At 46.5% G+C, this 18,641-nt stretch overlaps 1 protein-coding gene across 1 annotated transcript; it reads left to right on the top strand.

The window, feature by feature from the left end:
* The first annotated feature begins 138 nt into the window (after nucleotides 1-138).
* LOC137331165 (NACHT, LRR and PYD domains-containing protein 3-like) lies at nucleotides 139-15,301 on the top strand. The gene is made up of 7 exons (XM_067994768.1): nucleotides 139-307; nucleotides 3,333-3,601; nucleotides 5,105-6,797; nucleotides 8,797-8,883; nucleotides 10,544-10,627; nucleotides 10,779-10,862; nucleotides 14,360-15,301. Exons 1-7 carry the CDS (start codon nucleotides 231-233, stop codon nucleotides 14,709-14,711), a joined length of 2,646 nt encoding a protein of 881 aa, XP_067850869.1. The 5' UTR covers nucleotides 139-230; the 3' UTR covers nucleotides 14,712-15,301.
* Nucleotides 15,302-18,641: the final 3,340 nt, after the last annotated feature.

The raw sequence follows: 18,641 nt of genomic DNA, 5'->3' as shown, positions 1-18,641 counted from the left end.
TCCACCACTTTTTTAGGAGATGAGTTAAAGTCGCTCGAAGTTAAAATGCGGGGAGTTTGAGGTGCGGAGTGAAGCCGCTTTAACCCGGGAGTAGCCCGGAGAAGGCGGGGGGGGGGGGACAGGGGGTGTGGAGATGGTCCAGGTGAGGACCGGGGACCAGGGTTGGTAGCTCCGGAGAAACAGACCTCGGCTCCCCGTGTGTGAGGAGCCGGAGCCGGGCAGGAGCCGGCATGTGGAGCCCGGGGAAGGAGCAGGAGGAGCGGCGAGGCGGAGCCGGACTGGAAGCTCATGGTCCGGGAGTGGAGCGGTGAGTGCGATGGGAAGGAGAGAGAACCGAGTCCCGGCACCGGGTCCTAGACCGCTTTACAGCTCGGGGAGGGGGGCAGGGGGAGTGGGAGTGGGTGTGGGGCTCAGGGGCTGTGGGTGTGGGGGAGTGGGAATGGGGGAGTGGGGCACTGGGAATGGGGGAGTGGGGCACTGGGAGTGAGGCTCAGGGGCAGTGGGAGTGGGGCTGTGGGCTCTGGGAGTGGGGCAGTGGGGCACTGGGAGTGGGGCACTGGGAATGGGGGAGTGGGATAGTGGGGCAGTGGGAGTGGGGCACTGGGAGTCGGGGAGTGGGGCACTGGGAATGGGGCACTGGGAATGGGGGACTGGGAGTGGGGCTGTGGGAATGGGGCACTGGGAATGGGGCAGTGGGGCACTGGGAATGGGGGAGTGGGAGTGGGGCAGTGGGAGAGGGGCACTAGGAGTGGGGCTGTGGAAGTGGGGCACTGAGAGTGAGGCTCAGGGGCTGTGGGAGTGGGGCACTGGGCTCTGGGAGTCGGGGAGTGGGTGTGGGGCAGGTTGTTGTTTGGTGGATGGGGAGAGGGTTTCTTGTAGTTTGGAGATTGAAGTTGACTGGGAGGTTTGGAAGTTTATGGGGTGCACCCTGGGGATTGGTCCTATCTGGTTTAGATTTGGGTGTATGTTGTACTGAACAAACCATGGCCAGACACAGCTCTAATTTCAGGAGGCAAATAAATAACGTTTTAAGAAGTTTTAAAATCTAAGATATAAATTAATTTGTTTGAAAAAGTTGTGAAAGTTCATTCATACTTAAGCAGTTTTTTTAAGGGTACTGTTTTTTAGTTTAAAAATTGTTTTCTGACTATCCTGTAGTCCGCTCACAGAGAAACTCCTGTCTCTGGTTTTGCCTCACACTGTAATGCTGAAATAAGTACTAATTTTGCTTCTTATAACTTTTGCGACTAATTGGTGACATTATTCTGGGGGATGTGCTCTACGCCTTTCACTTTTTTAAGATGTCAGCCCTGGCTCAGTGGGCAGCACTCTGGCCGCTGAGTCAGAACGTTGTGAGTTCAAGGCCCACTCCAGAGACTGGAGCACAAAATCCAGGCTGACACTCCCAGTGCAGTACTGAGGGAGTGCTGCACTGTCAGAGGTGCCGTCTGTCAGATAAGACGTTAAACCGAGGCCCTGTTTGCCCTCTCAGGTGGCAGTAAAAGATCCCATGGTGCTATTCAAAGAAGATCAGGGGAGTTCTACCCAATGTCCTCGTCAATACTTATCCCTCAACCAATGGCACTTCAACGGATTATCTGGTCATTTATCTCATTGCTGTTTGTGGGATCTTGCTGTGTGCAAATTGGCTGCTGCGTTTCCTATATTTCAAAAGTACTTAATTGGCTGTAAATGGCTTTGGAATGTCAGGAGAATGCAAGTATTTCTTTCTTTTATGTCCTTTCTATAATGGGGTGCCCAAGACTGCACACAGTACTCTAACTGTGGGTTAACTATTGCCTTGTACAAATTTAACATAACCATTTTATTTTTGTACTCTGCCTTTTATTTATAGAATCCAATTTGTAAGGGTTTAGAATTTGAAGGGAACAATCCCTGTTGTTAAAACACTTAAATTAATGCCAGACAGGTTGAAGAAGTGCAGCTTTGCAAATCAGGTTTAACCCGCACTGGATTTACATTCCATCAGGTGTGAGTCTGTCTCCTCCAGGGCACCGCACTCCACTTTGGTGTCGAGTGACACAGGATTTAAATGTCAAGTTAGTGGAAGCCACTTAGCAACAAGACTAAAGCTACAGTCTGAATGCAGTCTGGGAGGGTAATTGTAACTTTCAGTGATGAAATAGAATGATACAGCAGGGAAGGAGGCCATTCGGCCCTTCGTGCCTGTGCTGGCTCTTTGAAAGAGCTATCCAATTAGTCCCACTCCCCTGCTCTTCCCCCATAGTCCTGCAATTTTTTAAAAAAGTTTTAGCCCCTTAAAAAGGGTGGGGGTGGGGGGTTAGGTATTAATATGCCCCCCACCGATGACACTGGGCGCGCCCATGTCATCTTGACTGATCAAATACTAAAAACAATTCAATAATAATTTTATTCTCAGTGTTGAGGATACACTCCAGTCCTTCCGGTGCCCATTGGTCGCGGAGAGGCTGCAATTTTTTCCCCTTATTAAAATAAATGGAAAGGGAAGTCGGGTGAGGCATATGATGGACAGCCAATCGCACGTTGCCTACGTTACACTATCGGTGAAAGTTAAAATCACCCTGTAGAGTTTTCTGAGCCAAATAAGGAAATATTAGAGGGGCAAATGCAACTCCTTGCTGGGATCGCAGAATCGCCCTTCGAATCTCTGAACTAGTCGGCCGCCCATGGGGGTTTTTGTTGCGAAAACAGGCACAAAAAGAAGTCGTTTAGGATATCGGCCAGCTCTTGGTCATTGGCTATCAGAGTGGATTTTCTGAGTTCTCGTCACATGTCACAGCTACAGATTGATGCATTGCCTGCGATTTTACATCCATTGAAATGTAGGAACCTGAGAGGGTTCTTTCGATATCGTAGCTCAAGGCGCATATTGACAAACCATATCTGTTTCCCTTTAATTGATTGGATCAGCCATGATCTGATTGAATGGCGGAACAGGCTCGAGGGGCTGAATGGCCTCCTGTTCCAGCACAAGTCGGCAGGAGTAATTGTGGCCTCAATGTACCTTGAGATCATAACTCGTCAAACTCACCCGACAAAACCTTCATCCTACTCTCTCCTATGTCATTGGTTCCTTTGTGAAACACATGTTTCACCCTGGCAGCTGGGAGGTGGTACGTAATTTGAAACTTTGGGACACCCTGAGGATGTGATAAGGTGCTATATAAATGCAAATCCTTCCTCTTCCTTTAAAACACGAGCTAACATTAACGGTGCTGAACAAAGTTTTATACTTTTTACGTGTTTTCTGTTCACGACGGCAGTGAAAGGCCCAGAATAAAATTCAGTGCCATTTAGTTGCTCAGAGACGTTTTATTCTGTGTTTGCAGAGTCTCTTCACTTCAACTGCTCAGAAGAAACCGCGTGAAACTCGTCGATGAACTTGGGGACAGAATAGACTGGATTCTGGACCAAGCTTTGCAAATTCAGTTAATTTCAAAGGATGATTATGAGGATGTGAAATACGTTCCTGGGCCCCGGAAGAAGGTTCGAGTTCTGCTGGACATCATCGACTGCCGTGGGGAAACAGTGGCCGAGCTATTCTGCTCACTCTTTGACAAAACAAAAGATGTGCTGGAAAAGGACACTGCTTCTAACGGTAAGAAGATTGTCCATTGATACAACGCCAAAACAGTGCCCAACACCTTTTATAATAAACAACTTGCATTTATATAGCGCCTTTAATGTAGTAAAAACATCCCAAGGTGCTTCACAGGAGCGATTATCAGACAAAATTTGACACCGAGCCACATGAGGAGATATTAGGACAGGTGACCAAAAGCTTGGTCAAAGAGGTAGGTTTTAAGGAGCGTCTTAAAGGAGGAGAGAGAGGCGGAGAGGTTAAGGGAGGGAATTCCAGATTTTAGGGCCCAGGCAGCTGAAGGCACGGCCGCCAATGGTGGAGTGATGAAAATCGGGGATGCACGAGAGGCCAGAATTGGAGGAGTGCAGAGATTTCGGAGGGCTGTAGGGCTGGAGGATTTTAATTTTAAATTAGAGGTTGATCTAGAGGTAGGAAGGAGTTGATGTGAGCTTAGTTTGGGTTGTTTTGTTCCAGCAGAGAATCCTGTTCCACAACATTTTGGGTGCAATAAATGTTACAAGTTTAATGTGCATGTGAAGCAGTTTTAGCCTTACACTGATTCTAAACTTGTGAAGTGTAAATTGGTATCAATAGAAGAAAGAACAAACTTGCATTTCTATAGCTCCTTTCACAACCTCAGGACGTCCCAAAGCGTTTTACAGCCAATGAAGTACTTTTAAAGGGTGGTCACTGTTGTAATGTAGGAAACGCAGCAGCCAATTTGTGCACAGCAAGATCCCATAAACAGGAAAGTAATAATGACCAAGTAATCTGTTTTAGTGATGTTGGTTGAGGGATAAATATTGTCCAGGACAATCCCCCAAGATGACTATTAAGTTGGGGATTGTGCAGTTTTAATCAGCTGTTTAAAGTTAAAGTGCGGGTCAGCAAGTAACTGGGATTGATTTTATGCTCAGAATTTGTATTATGTAACTATCCTCCACTCACTGCGTTTTGCTGGACAAATCACCCCGCTTTTATCAGGAGAAGTTGCTGTAGTTTCGGTCATGAGTTCTGTTTGCTGTAGTTCGTAGAGACTCTTTTTAAATAGACTCTGTTGACTGTCTGCTGCAGTGCACTGTTTAAATAGACTCTGCTGTAAAATAGACTGTTTGCTGTGGGACCTGCAGTAAGTCCCGCCCCGCCTCCAACTCGTTGGCTGACGCAGTGGTGTCAATAGACACTGTGTAAAAGGAGCTGGTCAGTGCTAAGCAGTGGTGCACAGGGGGAATGACCTGCCAATCAGTCCGTTATACCGAATGGCCAAATTAATCACCGTGACCTGATTCTACCGCGATTATTACATAGAATCTGCAGCACAGAAACAGGCCGTTCGACCCAATCGGTGTTTATGCTCCACACGAGCCTCCTCTCACCTTACTTCATCTCACCCTATCAGCATATCCTTCTATTCCTTTCTCCCCCGTGTGTTTATCCAGCTTCCCCTTAAATGCATTTATAATTTTAAATGTTAAAATTTTGTTTGTCGTCTTTTTTTCTTGTCCTGCGTCTCTCCAGAATACTGGACTTTGGTAAAGAAACACAAGCAAGTTCTTAGTCGGAGAAATGAGGCGATGATGTATTACAACACGAGGCCTGGGGAAAAAGTTCACCTTTCTGATCAGTTCATCAACTTGCTGCTGGTGAAGGGACACTACAGCATCGAGTTAAAAAGGCACGAGTTGCTGACTTTCGGGCAGCAACGCGTTCACTTGCAAGAGAAGAGCACCCAGCAGATGGAGATCAGACCAGGCCAGTTATTTATGCAGGTCAATGATAAGAGAGCTCCCAGCAAAATCCTGGTCACTGGAGTGGCCGGCATAGGGAAAACTGTCCTCTTACAGAAGATTGTTTATGATTGGGCAAATAATCGTTGCTTTGATAACTTTGAGTTTGTCCTGCAATTCACCTTCAGGGACCTTAATTTGATCGATAAACCGATGAGCTTCAGGAATCTGATTTTGAAGAAGAACGGGCACTTGGCAAAGTCGCTGAATTCCATTTTCGAAGGTCCAGAGAAACTGCTGGTAATTCTGGACGGTTTTGATGAGTTTAAGTTTTACGGTAGTTTTGACGGGGATTCCTACATCACTGACCCTGATGAAGAGGGTGATCTGCCAGACATCATCCACAGTCTCCTGCGAGGGGAGCTCCTTTGCGGAGCCTCGGTCCTTCTCACCAGCCGGCCGACTGCCATTAATTACATCCCGGTGGAGACCATCGACCGTTTCGTGGTCGTCACTGGGTTTTCCGAAAAGGAAATCAAAAACTTCTTCCTGAAATATTACCAAGATGAAGAACTGGGCAGCAGAATGTTTCAGCTCGTGAAAGAAAACCATTTCCTCCTCACCTTGTGTTTCATACCGGCCTTTTGTTCCATTGTGTGCAGCGTTTTGAAAGAGAAGGAAGGGATGGATCAGAAGCAGACGAAAACAATGACGGACATTTATAGCCGCTACCTCACTGCGCTGCTGAAACACCACGCTCGTCCCCGGCCCACGGGAGGGGAGCACGTGGCGCAGATGCTCCGAAATTTGGGGAGATTAGCGTACAGCAAACTGCTTCAGCACGAAACGCTCTTCTATCAACACGATTTAGAGGCTCACCACATCGAACTAAATACCTTCGTCAACAGTTTTCTGGACAACACCTGTGTTCAGGAGCCAGAATGTGTGGAGAGTGTCTTCTCCTTCACACACTTCACCATCCAGGAGTTTTTTGCTGCTTTGCACTATGTGCTGGAACCCGCGCCCTCCCCGGACATGATGGATGTGGACACGGTAAACAAGCACAAAATGGGCTCAGGATACCTAGATATTTTCCACCGATTTCTGTCGGGCCTATTGTCTGAGCGGAACCAGACCCTGCTCTCCAAGCACATCAAGTTGGACAAAGCAACAAAGTCCGAGTCCTACGTTATGTGGCTGTCAGGAGAGATCACCGAGTGTTGTGAAAACGGATCAAACGCCTTGAATCTTCTCCACTGCCTGTTTGAACATCAAAACCACTCGTTAGCAGAGAGAATAACAACCAAAAGTTTACATGTTAACATCGGGGACAATGCACTTTGTCCAGTGGATTTCAGTGTGTTGAAGTACTTTCTGGACATGAGGATTGGAGATCTGATGGAATTAGATCTTACCGCCACGAACATAAATAGTGCAATACTGAGGAATCTGAAACCGTATCTGCACCAATGTGAGCGCTTGTGGTAAGCGCTTTTTTATATTTATTCTCGGGATATGGGCCACACGGACAAGATCACATTTATTGCCCATCGGTAATTACCCTGAGGGTACGAAGCCTCACCTAGTGTGGTCAACTCCTGAAGGACATTAGTGGTCCAGTTGGGTTCATGCAACAAGACAACAGTTTTCATGGTCATATTTCTGGTGCGAGCCTACAGATTGAATTGAATTGGTGAGATTTAAACTCCTGGGGTGGAAATTGACTTTGGGCCTATTAGACCCTCCACCCAATATCCAGTGCCATTAACTTCAGCTAACCTGCATCACTTCCCACTTGCCCATTATCTGTACCCAACACCTCCGCCATCACCCCCTTCCTCAAAAATCCAACCCTGGCCCCTCTGTCCTTGCAAATTACCACCCTATCTCCAACCTCCGTTTCCACTCAAGTCCTTGAACATATTGTCACCACCCAGATCCAGATCACTTCTTCCATAATTCCCGGTTTAAATCCATCCTCTGCACCTCTCTCTCCTCCTTAAAACCCACCTCTTTGACCAAGCTTTGGCCCACCATCCTGATATCTTCCTCTTTGGTTCTACACCCATTTTTTATCCTTAAATTTTTCTACGTTAAAGGCAGAATATTAAATGCAAGTTGTAATTGTTCTTCTTTACCATGTCACTGTGTGAGTTCTTACTCGCTATTACTGTTAGGTTTTTACTATATCATGTTTACCCCGTCACTGCTCCAAGTTTCTCTTACTGTTGTCCTACTATCCCTATTTGAACAAACAATCATTTTCTATTTTTCTCTCTCACATTTTCCCCGGTTTATATTTCTCTCTCACACTTTTTCTCTTCCATTCCCCTCCGGGATCATTTCTGAGTTTTATTAATTATTATCACCCCTAGCGTTTTATATTATTTCCCCACCATTTGCTCTCTCTCCATTATGAGTCATCCCTTTGTGCCCTGTCTCACCTGTGCGTGACCCTCCTCCCAAGGAGTCTCACTAGTTCCCTTCTCCCAGCTGCCACCCCCACCCCCCCCTCCTGACACAAATTCCCTCCCCTGTTTGCCCAATTGGACCAGCAGAGAGACAGTACCCACACAACAGGACCATGTCCTGGGTGAGAAGGAAGCTCCCTCGGAGCAGCTGCAGATTTGCAAATGCCCCCCTTTTCCACTCATGTTGTCACTGCATCCGACGAGGCCTGAAAAATATCGGGAGAGAAGGCCCGAGGAACAAAGCAAACTTTATGTAAAGGGTAGGGTTGCCAACCCTCCAGGATTGTCCTTACGTCTCCAGGAATCGAAGATTAATCTCTGCCAGCTAAGCCGGGAGAAAAATAAAAGGGGCATTCAAAAAATTGTGTTTTTTTTTTCATTTTATTTGAAAACTTTAGTTTATTAGTTATAGAAGTATTGGAAATGGGGGGAGAAAGGCTGTTTGACTCTGCAGGTGTGAGGTCATGTTATGAAACCTCCAGGAATACGTCCAACCAGAGTTGGCAACCCCTGGTAAAGAGCTAACTCACGCTCCAAGCCCCCTCAAGTGTAGGCCTCTGAGGGTGAACCTATTGGATGGATTTCTACCATGGACAGTTTTCTGGGTAAACATTTTTTATGAATTATGTATATTATTTTTTAGGTGTTCTACAGTTGGCTGGCCAAGGAAACATGACTGCTTGAATAAATCAGAACCAATTGAACGATTTAGTTTAGTTTAGTGGCAGTTGCTGGGTCCAGACATTGAAGAACGTACGAGTAATTTGTCTGGTTGCTCCTGGTTCCTAGATGTTAATTGTAGCTCCACCAATTGGTGTTTCATTCTGGCTAACACTAGAGATTGTGGTTCAGCCAATCAGAGTGACAGGACATGGAGAGTTAAAGAGTGATGGACATGACACTGACGGACACAAGACTTTCACTGATATGGATAGATTGCAGGTTTAATGTAAAACCAGACAAACACAGTAAGGCTTCAAAAAATGTCTCACTTCTATTTTTAACTTACTAGGTGTGGAGAAAATAAATTGGATTTAGAAGCAATTAAAGTCCTGTGTGATCTACTGAAATCTCCAGACTACAAACTGAAGCTGCTGGGGTAAAGCAACCAAATTCTTCATCGAGCGCACTGGAAACTGTCTGTACTACGTGCACGTCGTCAGTGGGCCTGAAATTCTGATCAGGCCTTGCGTGTATCTGCCGCTCTGCCTTTAAAGGGTGGGTCGGGGTGGGAGGAGCTGAAGGATCCTTGACTGCAGCCCATCCGACTGCGCTAATGGCCCCCTTGCCGCAATTCGGGACATGGTTAGAATCTTCAGGCATGGGGGTCCTGCTCTGCCTCACTTCCACTGGAGGAGTGGGACCCTCGAAATTCCAGCCTCACTGGGGATGAGTTTCCTTATTCAGAGGGTGTAATTGGAAGGTTCTTTTTAATATTTGGAATATTGACTGCTGGTTATGGATGGTTGGTCTGGGTGTCTGTACGACATACTTTTTCCAGTTCTGTTCCAAGGTAATCACTTTGCAATGCCGTGGGGCGATCTTTTGTACGATTGCAGTGAGACCCCATGCCACAACTGAGGCCTTGGGTGTAGTGACTGGTCCAACCCAGGTGCCCAGCTCTGACCTTCGGCCCTCTCCCACTCCCAAAAACCACCTCGTGGCTTCTTTCCCCGTGCTGGCTCTTCGCAGCTCCATTCCTGCCAAAATACAGGCCCAGGCCTAGTCCTAACCATTGGGCCTTTTCCTGCTCCAATCACCTGTCCAGAGGCCACCCTTGGGCCTTCAATCTGAACCAGGAATCAGTGAAGAATCTGCTTAGTCCAACACAACTCCACCAATCCCTCCCACCCCCCTACCATCGACGGCAGGATCCTAAACTACCGGGCAAAATGTAGGCTTGCTCTCTACTTGATAAAATAAATATTCTACAATATTCTGAGAGAAATTACTTCTACCATACCTTGCACATCTGTAATTAGTTTTTAAAACCTCATTTAGTAATTAAAATGTTAAATTCACCCTTTATTACTACAGCACAATCTGCATAATCCACTGTTATTACTACAGCACAATCTGTATAATCCACTGTTATTACTACGATATATTATTTTCCATCCTCACATTATTGTGCCACTAATAAAGAATAATTCCGTTATAATTCCCCCAATCCACTGCTACTCTAAATCCTGTGTTATCGTCACTATTCAATTTTACTTCTATATAAAAAATACACGCAAAATTCATCATCTACAACTATTAATAATATAAAACTGTTGCCCCTTAAACCTTTTCTCCCTCCACCAGAACTTCTCGTCCTCCTCTTCCCCACTCACCTTCTGACTAACCATGAACCGCAGCCTGGGCTATCACTATATTCAGTTATATATCGCCGTGTGAGAGTTGCTTTGTGTGATGAGATGTACATAAGTGATACACACGTAGACATTCCCCCCTTTAACTTTTCTGAATTTGTTGCTTATTTAGACATAGGATGGAATCTGAATAGCAACACGAGTAAACTGGGAATCCTAATGGAACGGCCCTTTAAATCACTGACCTATTGGTATATGTTTAATTTTAGAGCTATTGAACTCACTAACAGCGGCATGTTGTGTAGTTTGAAGGTGTTTTATTGGCCAACACAGAGCAGCATTTTGCACCTCCCCAGAGCTCCGTCGCTTCAGAACAGTACGATGGCATTGACGTGATTGTGTAATCTTGGTAAATATTTAATTCCAATCCTCCTTTTCTCACAGTCTTGGCTGGACAGACATTGGGAACGATGAGCTGAGAGAACTCTGTAACGCACTAAAGGACAACAAAACTCTCCAGGAACTGTGGTACCTTGATAGACATTGGTCCTTTCTATCTATCCGTCTGCCCGCCTGCCCTCCCTCCCTCCCTCCCTCCCTCTATCTCTCTCCATCCCCCCAATCTCTTCCCCTTCTCCCTCTCTCGTTGTCAAGCAGAAACCCATATTTCTTTTTGCAGGATTGAGGGCAATAATGCTGATTATGAAGGAATATCTGGATTTACTGCAATCCCCTCCACCAATACCACATTACAGAAAGTGGTGTAAGTAGCTGGAATATAATACGGTTGCTGTTAACTTTGTGAATATTTATAAATGTTTAAGTGATGAATATTCTTTGTATCTGTTTATAATATATACAACTATCAGGAAAGACTGAACAGGCTGGGGCTCTTTTGTCTAGAAAAGGGAAGACTGAGGGGTGACCTGAGAGAGGTCTTAAAATTATGAAAGGGTTTGATAAGGTAGACGTGGAGAAAACGTTCCCACTTGTGGGGGAGACCAGAGCTAGGATAGTGACTAATAAATCCAATAAGGAATTCAGGACAAATTTCTTTACCCAGAGAGTGGTGAGGGTATCATTCATAACTCATGGCATAGTTCACCTACAGATCTGGCTTTGCTCCCCCACCTCCCACTGGCCGATTTTCCCCCCTCCCCACTGGCCGAGTCCCCCCCCCACCCCCCCGGACTGGCTGATTTTTTTTCCTCCCCCCCCCCCCCCCCCCCCCCCCCACTGGCCGATTCCCCACTCCTACTGGCTAGAAGCTCAAAGCAACAAAGCTTGAGGGCAGGGTGGAAAATTGAACAGAAGATTTACGGGGGTGCTGGGGGAGAGGGGAGAGGGAGAGAGGGAGAGAGGGAGAGGGGGGGAGAGAGGGGGGGAGGGGAGAGGGGGGGAGGGGAGAGGGGGGGAGGGGGGGAGGGGGGGGAGGGGGAGAGGGGGAGGTAATTTCCTGAGGGGCAACTTTAGACATTGGCACTGTGAGTTTGGATAAACTCCACACCCTAGTGTTGGGTATTTTAGACCCAGGGACAGACTTCCATGGTTCGTGATTTATAGTGAAATATTAAATGTGTTTGTAAACAAAAGTGTTTATCATTTTGCTGTGAGTAACCAGCAGTGGAAATCGCCCCATTACCCCACCCCCCATGCTGATTATCGAACACTGATTAACACATTTGCATTAAATTCCTGTCTGTGCTATTTGGAGAAAACAAATTAAGTCCCGTAATCCGGAACCAGACTCATAAATATTCTACTGAACTGTAGGGAGCCTGTTCACTGGAACACTCAGTGCCGTAGGGAGCCTGTTCACTGGAACACTCAGTGCCGTAGGGAGCCTGTTCACTGGAACACTCAGTGCCGTAGGGAGCCTGTTCACTGGAACACTCAGTGCCGTAGGGAGCCTGTTCATGGTGCACTGGAACACTCAGCGCCGCTTTCTGTCATGTTAATCTCCAGATATTCATGGGTTCTACATGCTCAGTTTTTTTTACTGAGATGCCTTAACGTCACTGGAAAGATGCCAACTCTCCCATAGTAGTCGGGTTTCAGTAATGAAAAAAGTGAAGGGAAGAAAGTTAAATGTTTTCGTCCCTCAGACAGCCCTGGCGTTAGTTCTCATTGTGTCTGGAGACTGTGGGGGAAAATTCAAACTTCAGCAAGGGGCTGAAGTCACTGGGGAGGGAGGTCAGGGTGGGTGTGTAAGAGCAGTCAGTGTGCTCCCACCCTTCATACCCTCACTGAAGTTTAATTCCCTCCAATCAGACCAGTTAGCTGATCCAGTGGTTGGAGCAGGGTTTAGGGTGGGTATATCTATGAGGAAAGAACAGGCTCGGGCTCTTTTCTCTAGAAAAGAGAAGACTGAGGGGTGACCTGATCGAGGTCTTTAAGATTATGAAAGGGTTTGATAGAGTAGACATGGAGAAGATGTTTCCACTTGTGGGGGAGACCAGAACTAGAGGTCATAAATATAAGATAATCACTAATAAATCCAATAGGGAATTCAGGAGAAACTTCTTTACCCAGAGAGTGGTGAGAATGTGGAACTCGCTCCCACAAGGAGTAGTTGAGGTGAATAGTATAGATACATTTAAGGGGAAGCTGGATAAACACATGAGGGAGAAAGGAATAGAAGGATATGCTGATAGGGTGAGATGAAGTAGGGAGAGAGGAGGCTCATGTGGAGCATAAACACCGGCATAGACCAGTTGAGCCGAATGGCCGGTTTCTGTGCTGTAAATTCTGTGTGCTTCCAGCAACAGATTGAATAATGTTACACACGTGTAGTCACGGTGACGACAATATGCGGTCAATGAAAAACTCTTCTGGCTTCTTTTTCTTGCTTAAAAGAAAGAACTTACATTGATGTAGCATCTTCTAACATCTGCTCCAAAGTGCTTTACAATCAAAAATGTCTTGTGAAGAGCAGTCACTGTTGCCACATCGATATGCCCACAGCAAACTTCCCACAAACAGTAAATGAGATGACCAATGGCAGCGTTGGTTTGTGATAGCCGGGATACCAGGAGTACTCCCTTCTCCTCTCCGAATAATGCCATGAGATCTTTAACATCCACCTGAACAGGTAGACGGGGCCATGGTTTAACAGGGCACCTCTGACAATGATGGGCTCATATCTCAAGAGTGGGCATATCTCAAGAGTGGGCATATCTCAAGAGTGCCTGAGAAGAGGGTGAGGGACTTCAGTTATGTGGAGAGACTGGAGAAGCTGGGATTGTTCTCCTTAGAGCAGAGAAGGTTAAAGGGAGATTTAATAGAGGTGTTCAAAATCATGAAGGGGAAACTGTTTCCAGTGGCAGGAGGGTCGGTAACCAGAGGACCCAGATTTAAGGGAATTGGCAAAAGAACCAGAGGGGAGAGGAGGAATTTTTTTTACGCAGTAAGTTGTTATGATCTGGAATGCGCTGCCTGAAAGGGCGGTGGAAGCAGATTCAATAATAACTTTCAAAAGAGAATTGGATAAATACTTGAAAAGGAAAAATTTGCAGGGCTATGGGGAAAGAGCAGGGGGATGGGACTAATTGGATAGCTCTTTCAAAGAGCCGGCACAGGCACGATGGGCCGAATGGCCTCCTGTATTGTATCATTCTATGAGTGAGTGCTGTCAACACACCTGGAGTATTGTGTGCAGTTTTGGTCTCCTTACCTAAGGAAGGATATACTTGCCATGGAGGGAGTGCAGCAAAGGTTCATCAGACTGATTCCTGGGATGGCAGGACTGTCGTCTGAGGAGAGATTGGGTCGACTCGGCCTGTATTCACCAGAATTTAAAAGAATGAGAGGGGATCTCACTGAAACGTGTAAAATTCTGACGGGGCTAGACAGACTGGATGCAGGGAGGATGTTTCCCCTGGCTGGGGGGTCCAGAACGAGGGGTCACAGTCTCAGGATACGGGGTAGGACATTTAGAACTGAGAGGAGGAGAAATTTCTTCACTCAGAGGGTGGTGAACCTGCGGAATTCTCTACCACAGAAGGCAGTGGAGGCCAAGTCAATGAATATATTTAAGAAGGAGCTAGATAGATTTCTAGACACAAAAGGCATCAAGGGGAGAGGGTGGGAATATGGTATTGAGGTAGAGGATCAGCCATGATCATATTGAATGGCGGAGCAGGCTCGAAGGGCCGAATGGCCTACTCCTGCTCCTATTTTCTACGTTTCTAACTGAGCCCATTTGAAGAAAGTGGCCACTTTTCCAATTTCTCACTCAATGTTGTGACCATTATTTTTCAGGTTAATTGGACACAACCTTAAAGAAGAGGATGTGGTGAAACTGACCCAGAATCCGAACCCTTCCAACTCCAGCCTTATCATCACAGGCTTCAGTGACGACTGTGATCAGTGGGGGGGTTGGTGTGACTGGATCCTTCAGAGGTGCCAAGCATGTGACAGTGAGAAGCTCGTCCGTTTTCTCATTAAAATCTTTAACGACTTTCTCCAAAATCAGACCTGTATATGGATGCCGCGGTGGTGCGAGGAGCTACTGGCACTTTTACAAGTCCGAATCAGGAAGTGCAGGACAGAGGACATCAAAGAGAAACTGGAGAAGCTGAGCGAGACAATCAGTCTGCATTGCTGCAAATAAGACTGAGAAAGCTGCTGCCATTTTGCAACTGGTAACATTGTCTTGCCATTTGAGGTGCATCAGGGACTTGAGGTCGTTAAGGTGTGAAACCCGTTGATGACGTCTCACACCTAGACTCCCAGTTAGCACTGGACGCCAAGTGCTATCAAGCTCAAAGTTCTAGGGGTTCAGGGTAAATCTTGGGTGATCAGAGAAATTGGCTGGAGGGTTTGAATGAATCTTGATAGAGGAGTTACATTGGGATGGAGGGAGTACTGAGCAGGGATGCCAAAGGATTGGGGCGACTTCTCTTTCTAATTTACATCGGTGATTTGGATTCAGAAACCCAACGCACATTGGTCAAGTTTGCCGGTGATGCTAAGTAAAAAAAGGTCAGTGGGAATGGAGCTTTATTCATGCTGGTAACGTGGGCAGAACTGCCCTGTTGTAATTTGTAGCTATGTTATGAATATGAAATTACAGACAACCAGGGGAAAAATGTTAAATGAAAATTTAAATCATGTCCATGTGACACCTGAACGGTGACGGACAGGAAGTGGGTACTGACCTAGTGTTTTTATAATATTAAAAAAGATGGATATATAGAGAGATGGATGGGTAAAAAATTGCATTTATATAGCACCATTCACACCCTCAGAACATTCCAAAGCACTCGATAGCCAATTAAATACTTTTGAGGTGCAGTCACTGTTATTTTGCAGGCAAACACGGCAGCCCATTTGCGCACAGCAAGATCCCACAGACAGCCACCTTTTGAAGATGTTGATTCAGGGATAAATGTTGGCTGGAGGAACACCACTGCTTTTCTTTAAACAATGCTGTGATCCGACAATGCCTCGATTTTTAAATGTAAGGAATCTTACAACACCAGGTTATAGTCCAACCGTTTTATTTGAAAATCACAAGCTTTCGGAGGCTTTCTCCTTCGTCAGGTGAGCGTGGGATTCGGATTCCATGGAAGGTTACCGCATTTATAGTCAGAGAACAATACCTGGTGATTACAGATAATCTTTCCAACTGCCCGTTGTCAAGGCAATCAAAGTGTTCAGACAGAGAGATGTTACCTACAGGACCACCGAATACACAAACGGCCAGAACAAAAGACAGAGAGAGAGAGAGAGAAACATCCGAAAGGAAGAGAAAGACAGAGAATGACCCGTTGTATTAAAAACAGATAACTTTTTTCGCAGCGAAAAATACAACGGGTCATTCTCTGTCTTTCTCTTCCTTTCGGATGTTTCTCTCTCTCTCTCTGTCTTTTGTTCTGGCCGTTTGTGTATTCGGTGGTCCTGTAGGTAACATCTCTCTGTCTGAACACTTTGATTGCCTTGACAACGGGCAGTTGGAAAGATTATCTGTAATCACCAGGTATTGTTCTCTGACTATAAATGCGGTAACCTTCCATGGAATCCGAATCCCACGCTCACCTGACGAAGGAGAAAGCCTCCGAAAGCTTGTGATTTTTCAAATAAAACAGTTGGACTATAACCTGGTGTTGTAAGGTTCCTTACATTTGTCAACCCCAGTCCATCACCGGCATCTCCGCATCATCGATTTTTAAAATTCTCATCCTTGTGTTCAGATCCCTCCATGGCCTCGCCCCTCCCTATCTCTGTGACCTCCTACAGCCCTCCGAGATCTCTGCGCTCCTCCAGTTCTTGCCTCTTGCGCATCCCTGATTTTAATCGCTCCACCACTGCCTATAGCTGCCAAAGCCCCAGGCTCTGGAATTCCCTCCCTAAACCTCTCCACCTCCCCACCTCTTGCTCTCTTTTAAGATGCTCCTTAAAGATGCTTTTGGCCACTATTCTAATATTTCCTTTTGTGTCTCGATGTCCAATTTTGTTTGATAATGACTCCTGTGAAGCACCTTGGGACGTTTTACTATGTTAAAGGCGCTATATAAATGCAAGTTGTTGTAATTCCTGGAGTGCCTTCTTCAATTCCACTGAGGGAGAGATTAAGGGAAATCTTTTTATGCCGAGAGTTGTTAGTCTGTGAAATCAATGGTGGAAGCAGATAGATATTGGAAAAATAAAAATGTACGAGAATGTGAGAAAGACTGGGGAATGGGGTTATGGGGATAGCTTGCTCAGAGAGCAACGCAATGGACCAAATGGCTTTCTGTGTTGTAAAATTCCTGGGATCTCGGTCACCGATGGGCAATGCCATAGACCCCAAACCCAAACCCTGGAGATGGAATGATTTAAATCGTCAGGGTTGGTCACCCCAATTGACATGAGCATAGTTGGACTGCTACCCCTGCCACTCAGATGGAAGAGTCGGAGGTCTTGAAGGCGCTAAAAAGACAAATGCCAATTTTCTTTTTCCACTTTTGTGAAGAATAAAATAGCCAGTCATTGAAAGGTAATTCGTTCCTCCAGAGCCTCGTGTGGATGGGTAGAAAGTTTGCCCATTCTCCCCGGCTCGACTGATCCGCGTTCTGCCCCAAATGACAGCCCCTATAATAGGGTGATCTACCCACTTTAACCCTCCCACCCGAGCAGAATTTCAGGACTTATGATTCGATGGGCCAGTAGCAAGGAAATTTAAAAAAAAATAATTCTGGGGATGTGGGCGTCGCTGGCAAGGCCGGCATTTATTGCCCATCCCTAGTTGCCCCTTGAGAAGGTGGTGATGAGCCGCCTTCTTGAACCGCTGCAGTCCGTGTGGTGAAGGTTCTCCCACAGTGCTGTTAGGAAGGGAGTTCCAGGATTTTGACCCAGTGACGATGAAGGAACGGCGATATATTTCCAAGTCAGGCTGGTGTGTGACTTGGAGGGGACACTTGGAGGCGACGGTGTTCCCATGCACCTGCTGCCTTTTTCCTTCTAGATGGTAGAGGTCACAGGTTTGGGAGGTGCTGTCGAAGAAGCCTTGGCGAGTTGCTGCAGTAAATCCTGTAGATAGTCACACTGCAGCCACAGTGCGCCGGTGGTGGAGGGAGTGACTGTTCAAGGTGGTGCTTTGTAGATGGTGGAAAGGCTCTGGGGAGTCAGGAGGTGAGTCACTCGCTGCAGAATACCCAGCCTCTGACCTGCTTTGTAGTCACAGTATTTATGTGGCTGGTCCAGTTGAGTTTCTGGTCAATGGTGACCCCCAGGATGTTGATGGTGGGGGATTTGGCGATGGTAATGCCGTTGAATGTCAAGGGGAGGTGGTTAGATTCTCTCTTGTTGGAGATGGTCATTGCCTGGCATTTGTCTGGCGCGAATGTTACTTGCCACTTACTAGCCCAAGCCTGGATGTTGTCCAGGTCTTGCTGCATGCGGGCACGGACTGCTTCACTATCTGAGGGGTTGCGAATGGAACTGAACACTGTGCAATCATCAGCGAACGTCCCCATTTCTGACCTTATGATGGAGGGAAGGTCATTGATGAAGCAGCTGAAGATGATTGGGCCTAGGACACTGCCCTGAGGAACTCCTGCAGCAATGTCCTGGGGCTGAGATGATTGGCCTCCAACAACCACTATCATCTTTGTGCTAGGTATGACTCCAGCCACTGGAGAACTTTCCCCCTGATTCCCACTGACCACTTTTACTCGGGCTCCTTGGTGTCACACTTGGCCGAATGCTGCCTTGATGTCAGAGGTCTTAGTTATGAGGAAAGACCTTTCTCTCTGGAAAGGTGATCTTAGAGATATATAAGATGGGAAATGGTTTTACCAAAGATTAATCTGGAATACTACTTTAAAATAAACAATGGGAATTGGACAAGTTAACACAGATTCGAACTAAAACGATAATTTTAGAACAATCCAAGATTAATCTCGCTGCCCTGCTCTCTCCCCATACCCTGGTCTCAATCTTCCCGGGGTCTACAGTCTCCCACTGTAACCCGATGGGGGTCCAGTGTAACCCCAGGGAATGGCCGTGAATGGTTAGTGCTGTTTCCCTGGGCATTCCGTGCGTGTCCCACTGTGCTGAC

Source organism: Heptranchias perlo, chromosome 1 (genome assembly GCF_035084215.1).
Source record: "Heptranchias perlo isolate sHepPer1 chromosome 1, sHepPer1.hap1, whole genome shotgun sequence".
In the NCBI taxonomy this organism is placed as follows: Eukaryota; Metazoa; Chordata; class Chondrichthyes; order Hexanchiformes; family Hexanchidae; genus Heptranchias; species Heptranchias perlo.
The sequence above is the reverse complement of the archived record's forward strand: the minus strand, read 5'-3'. Positions and strand labels throughout refer to the sequence as shown.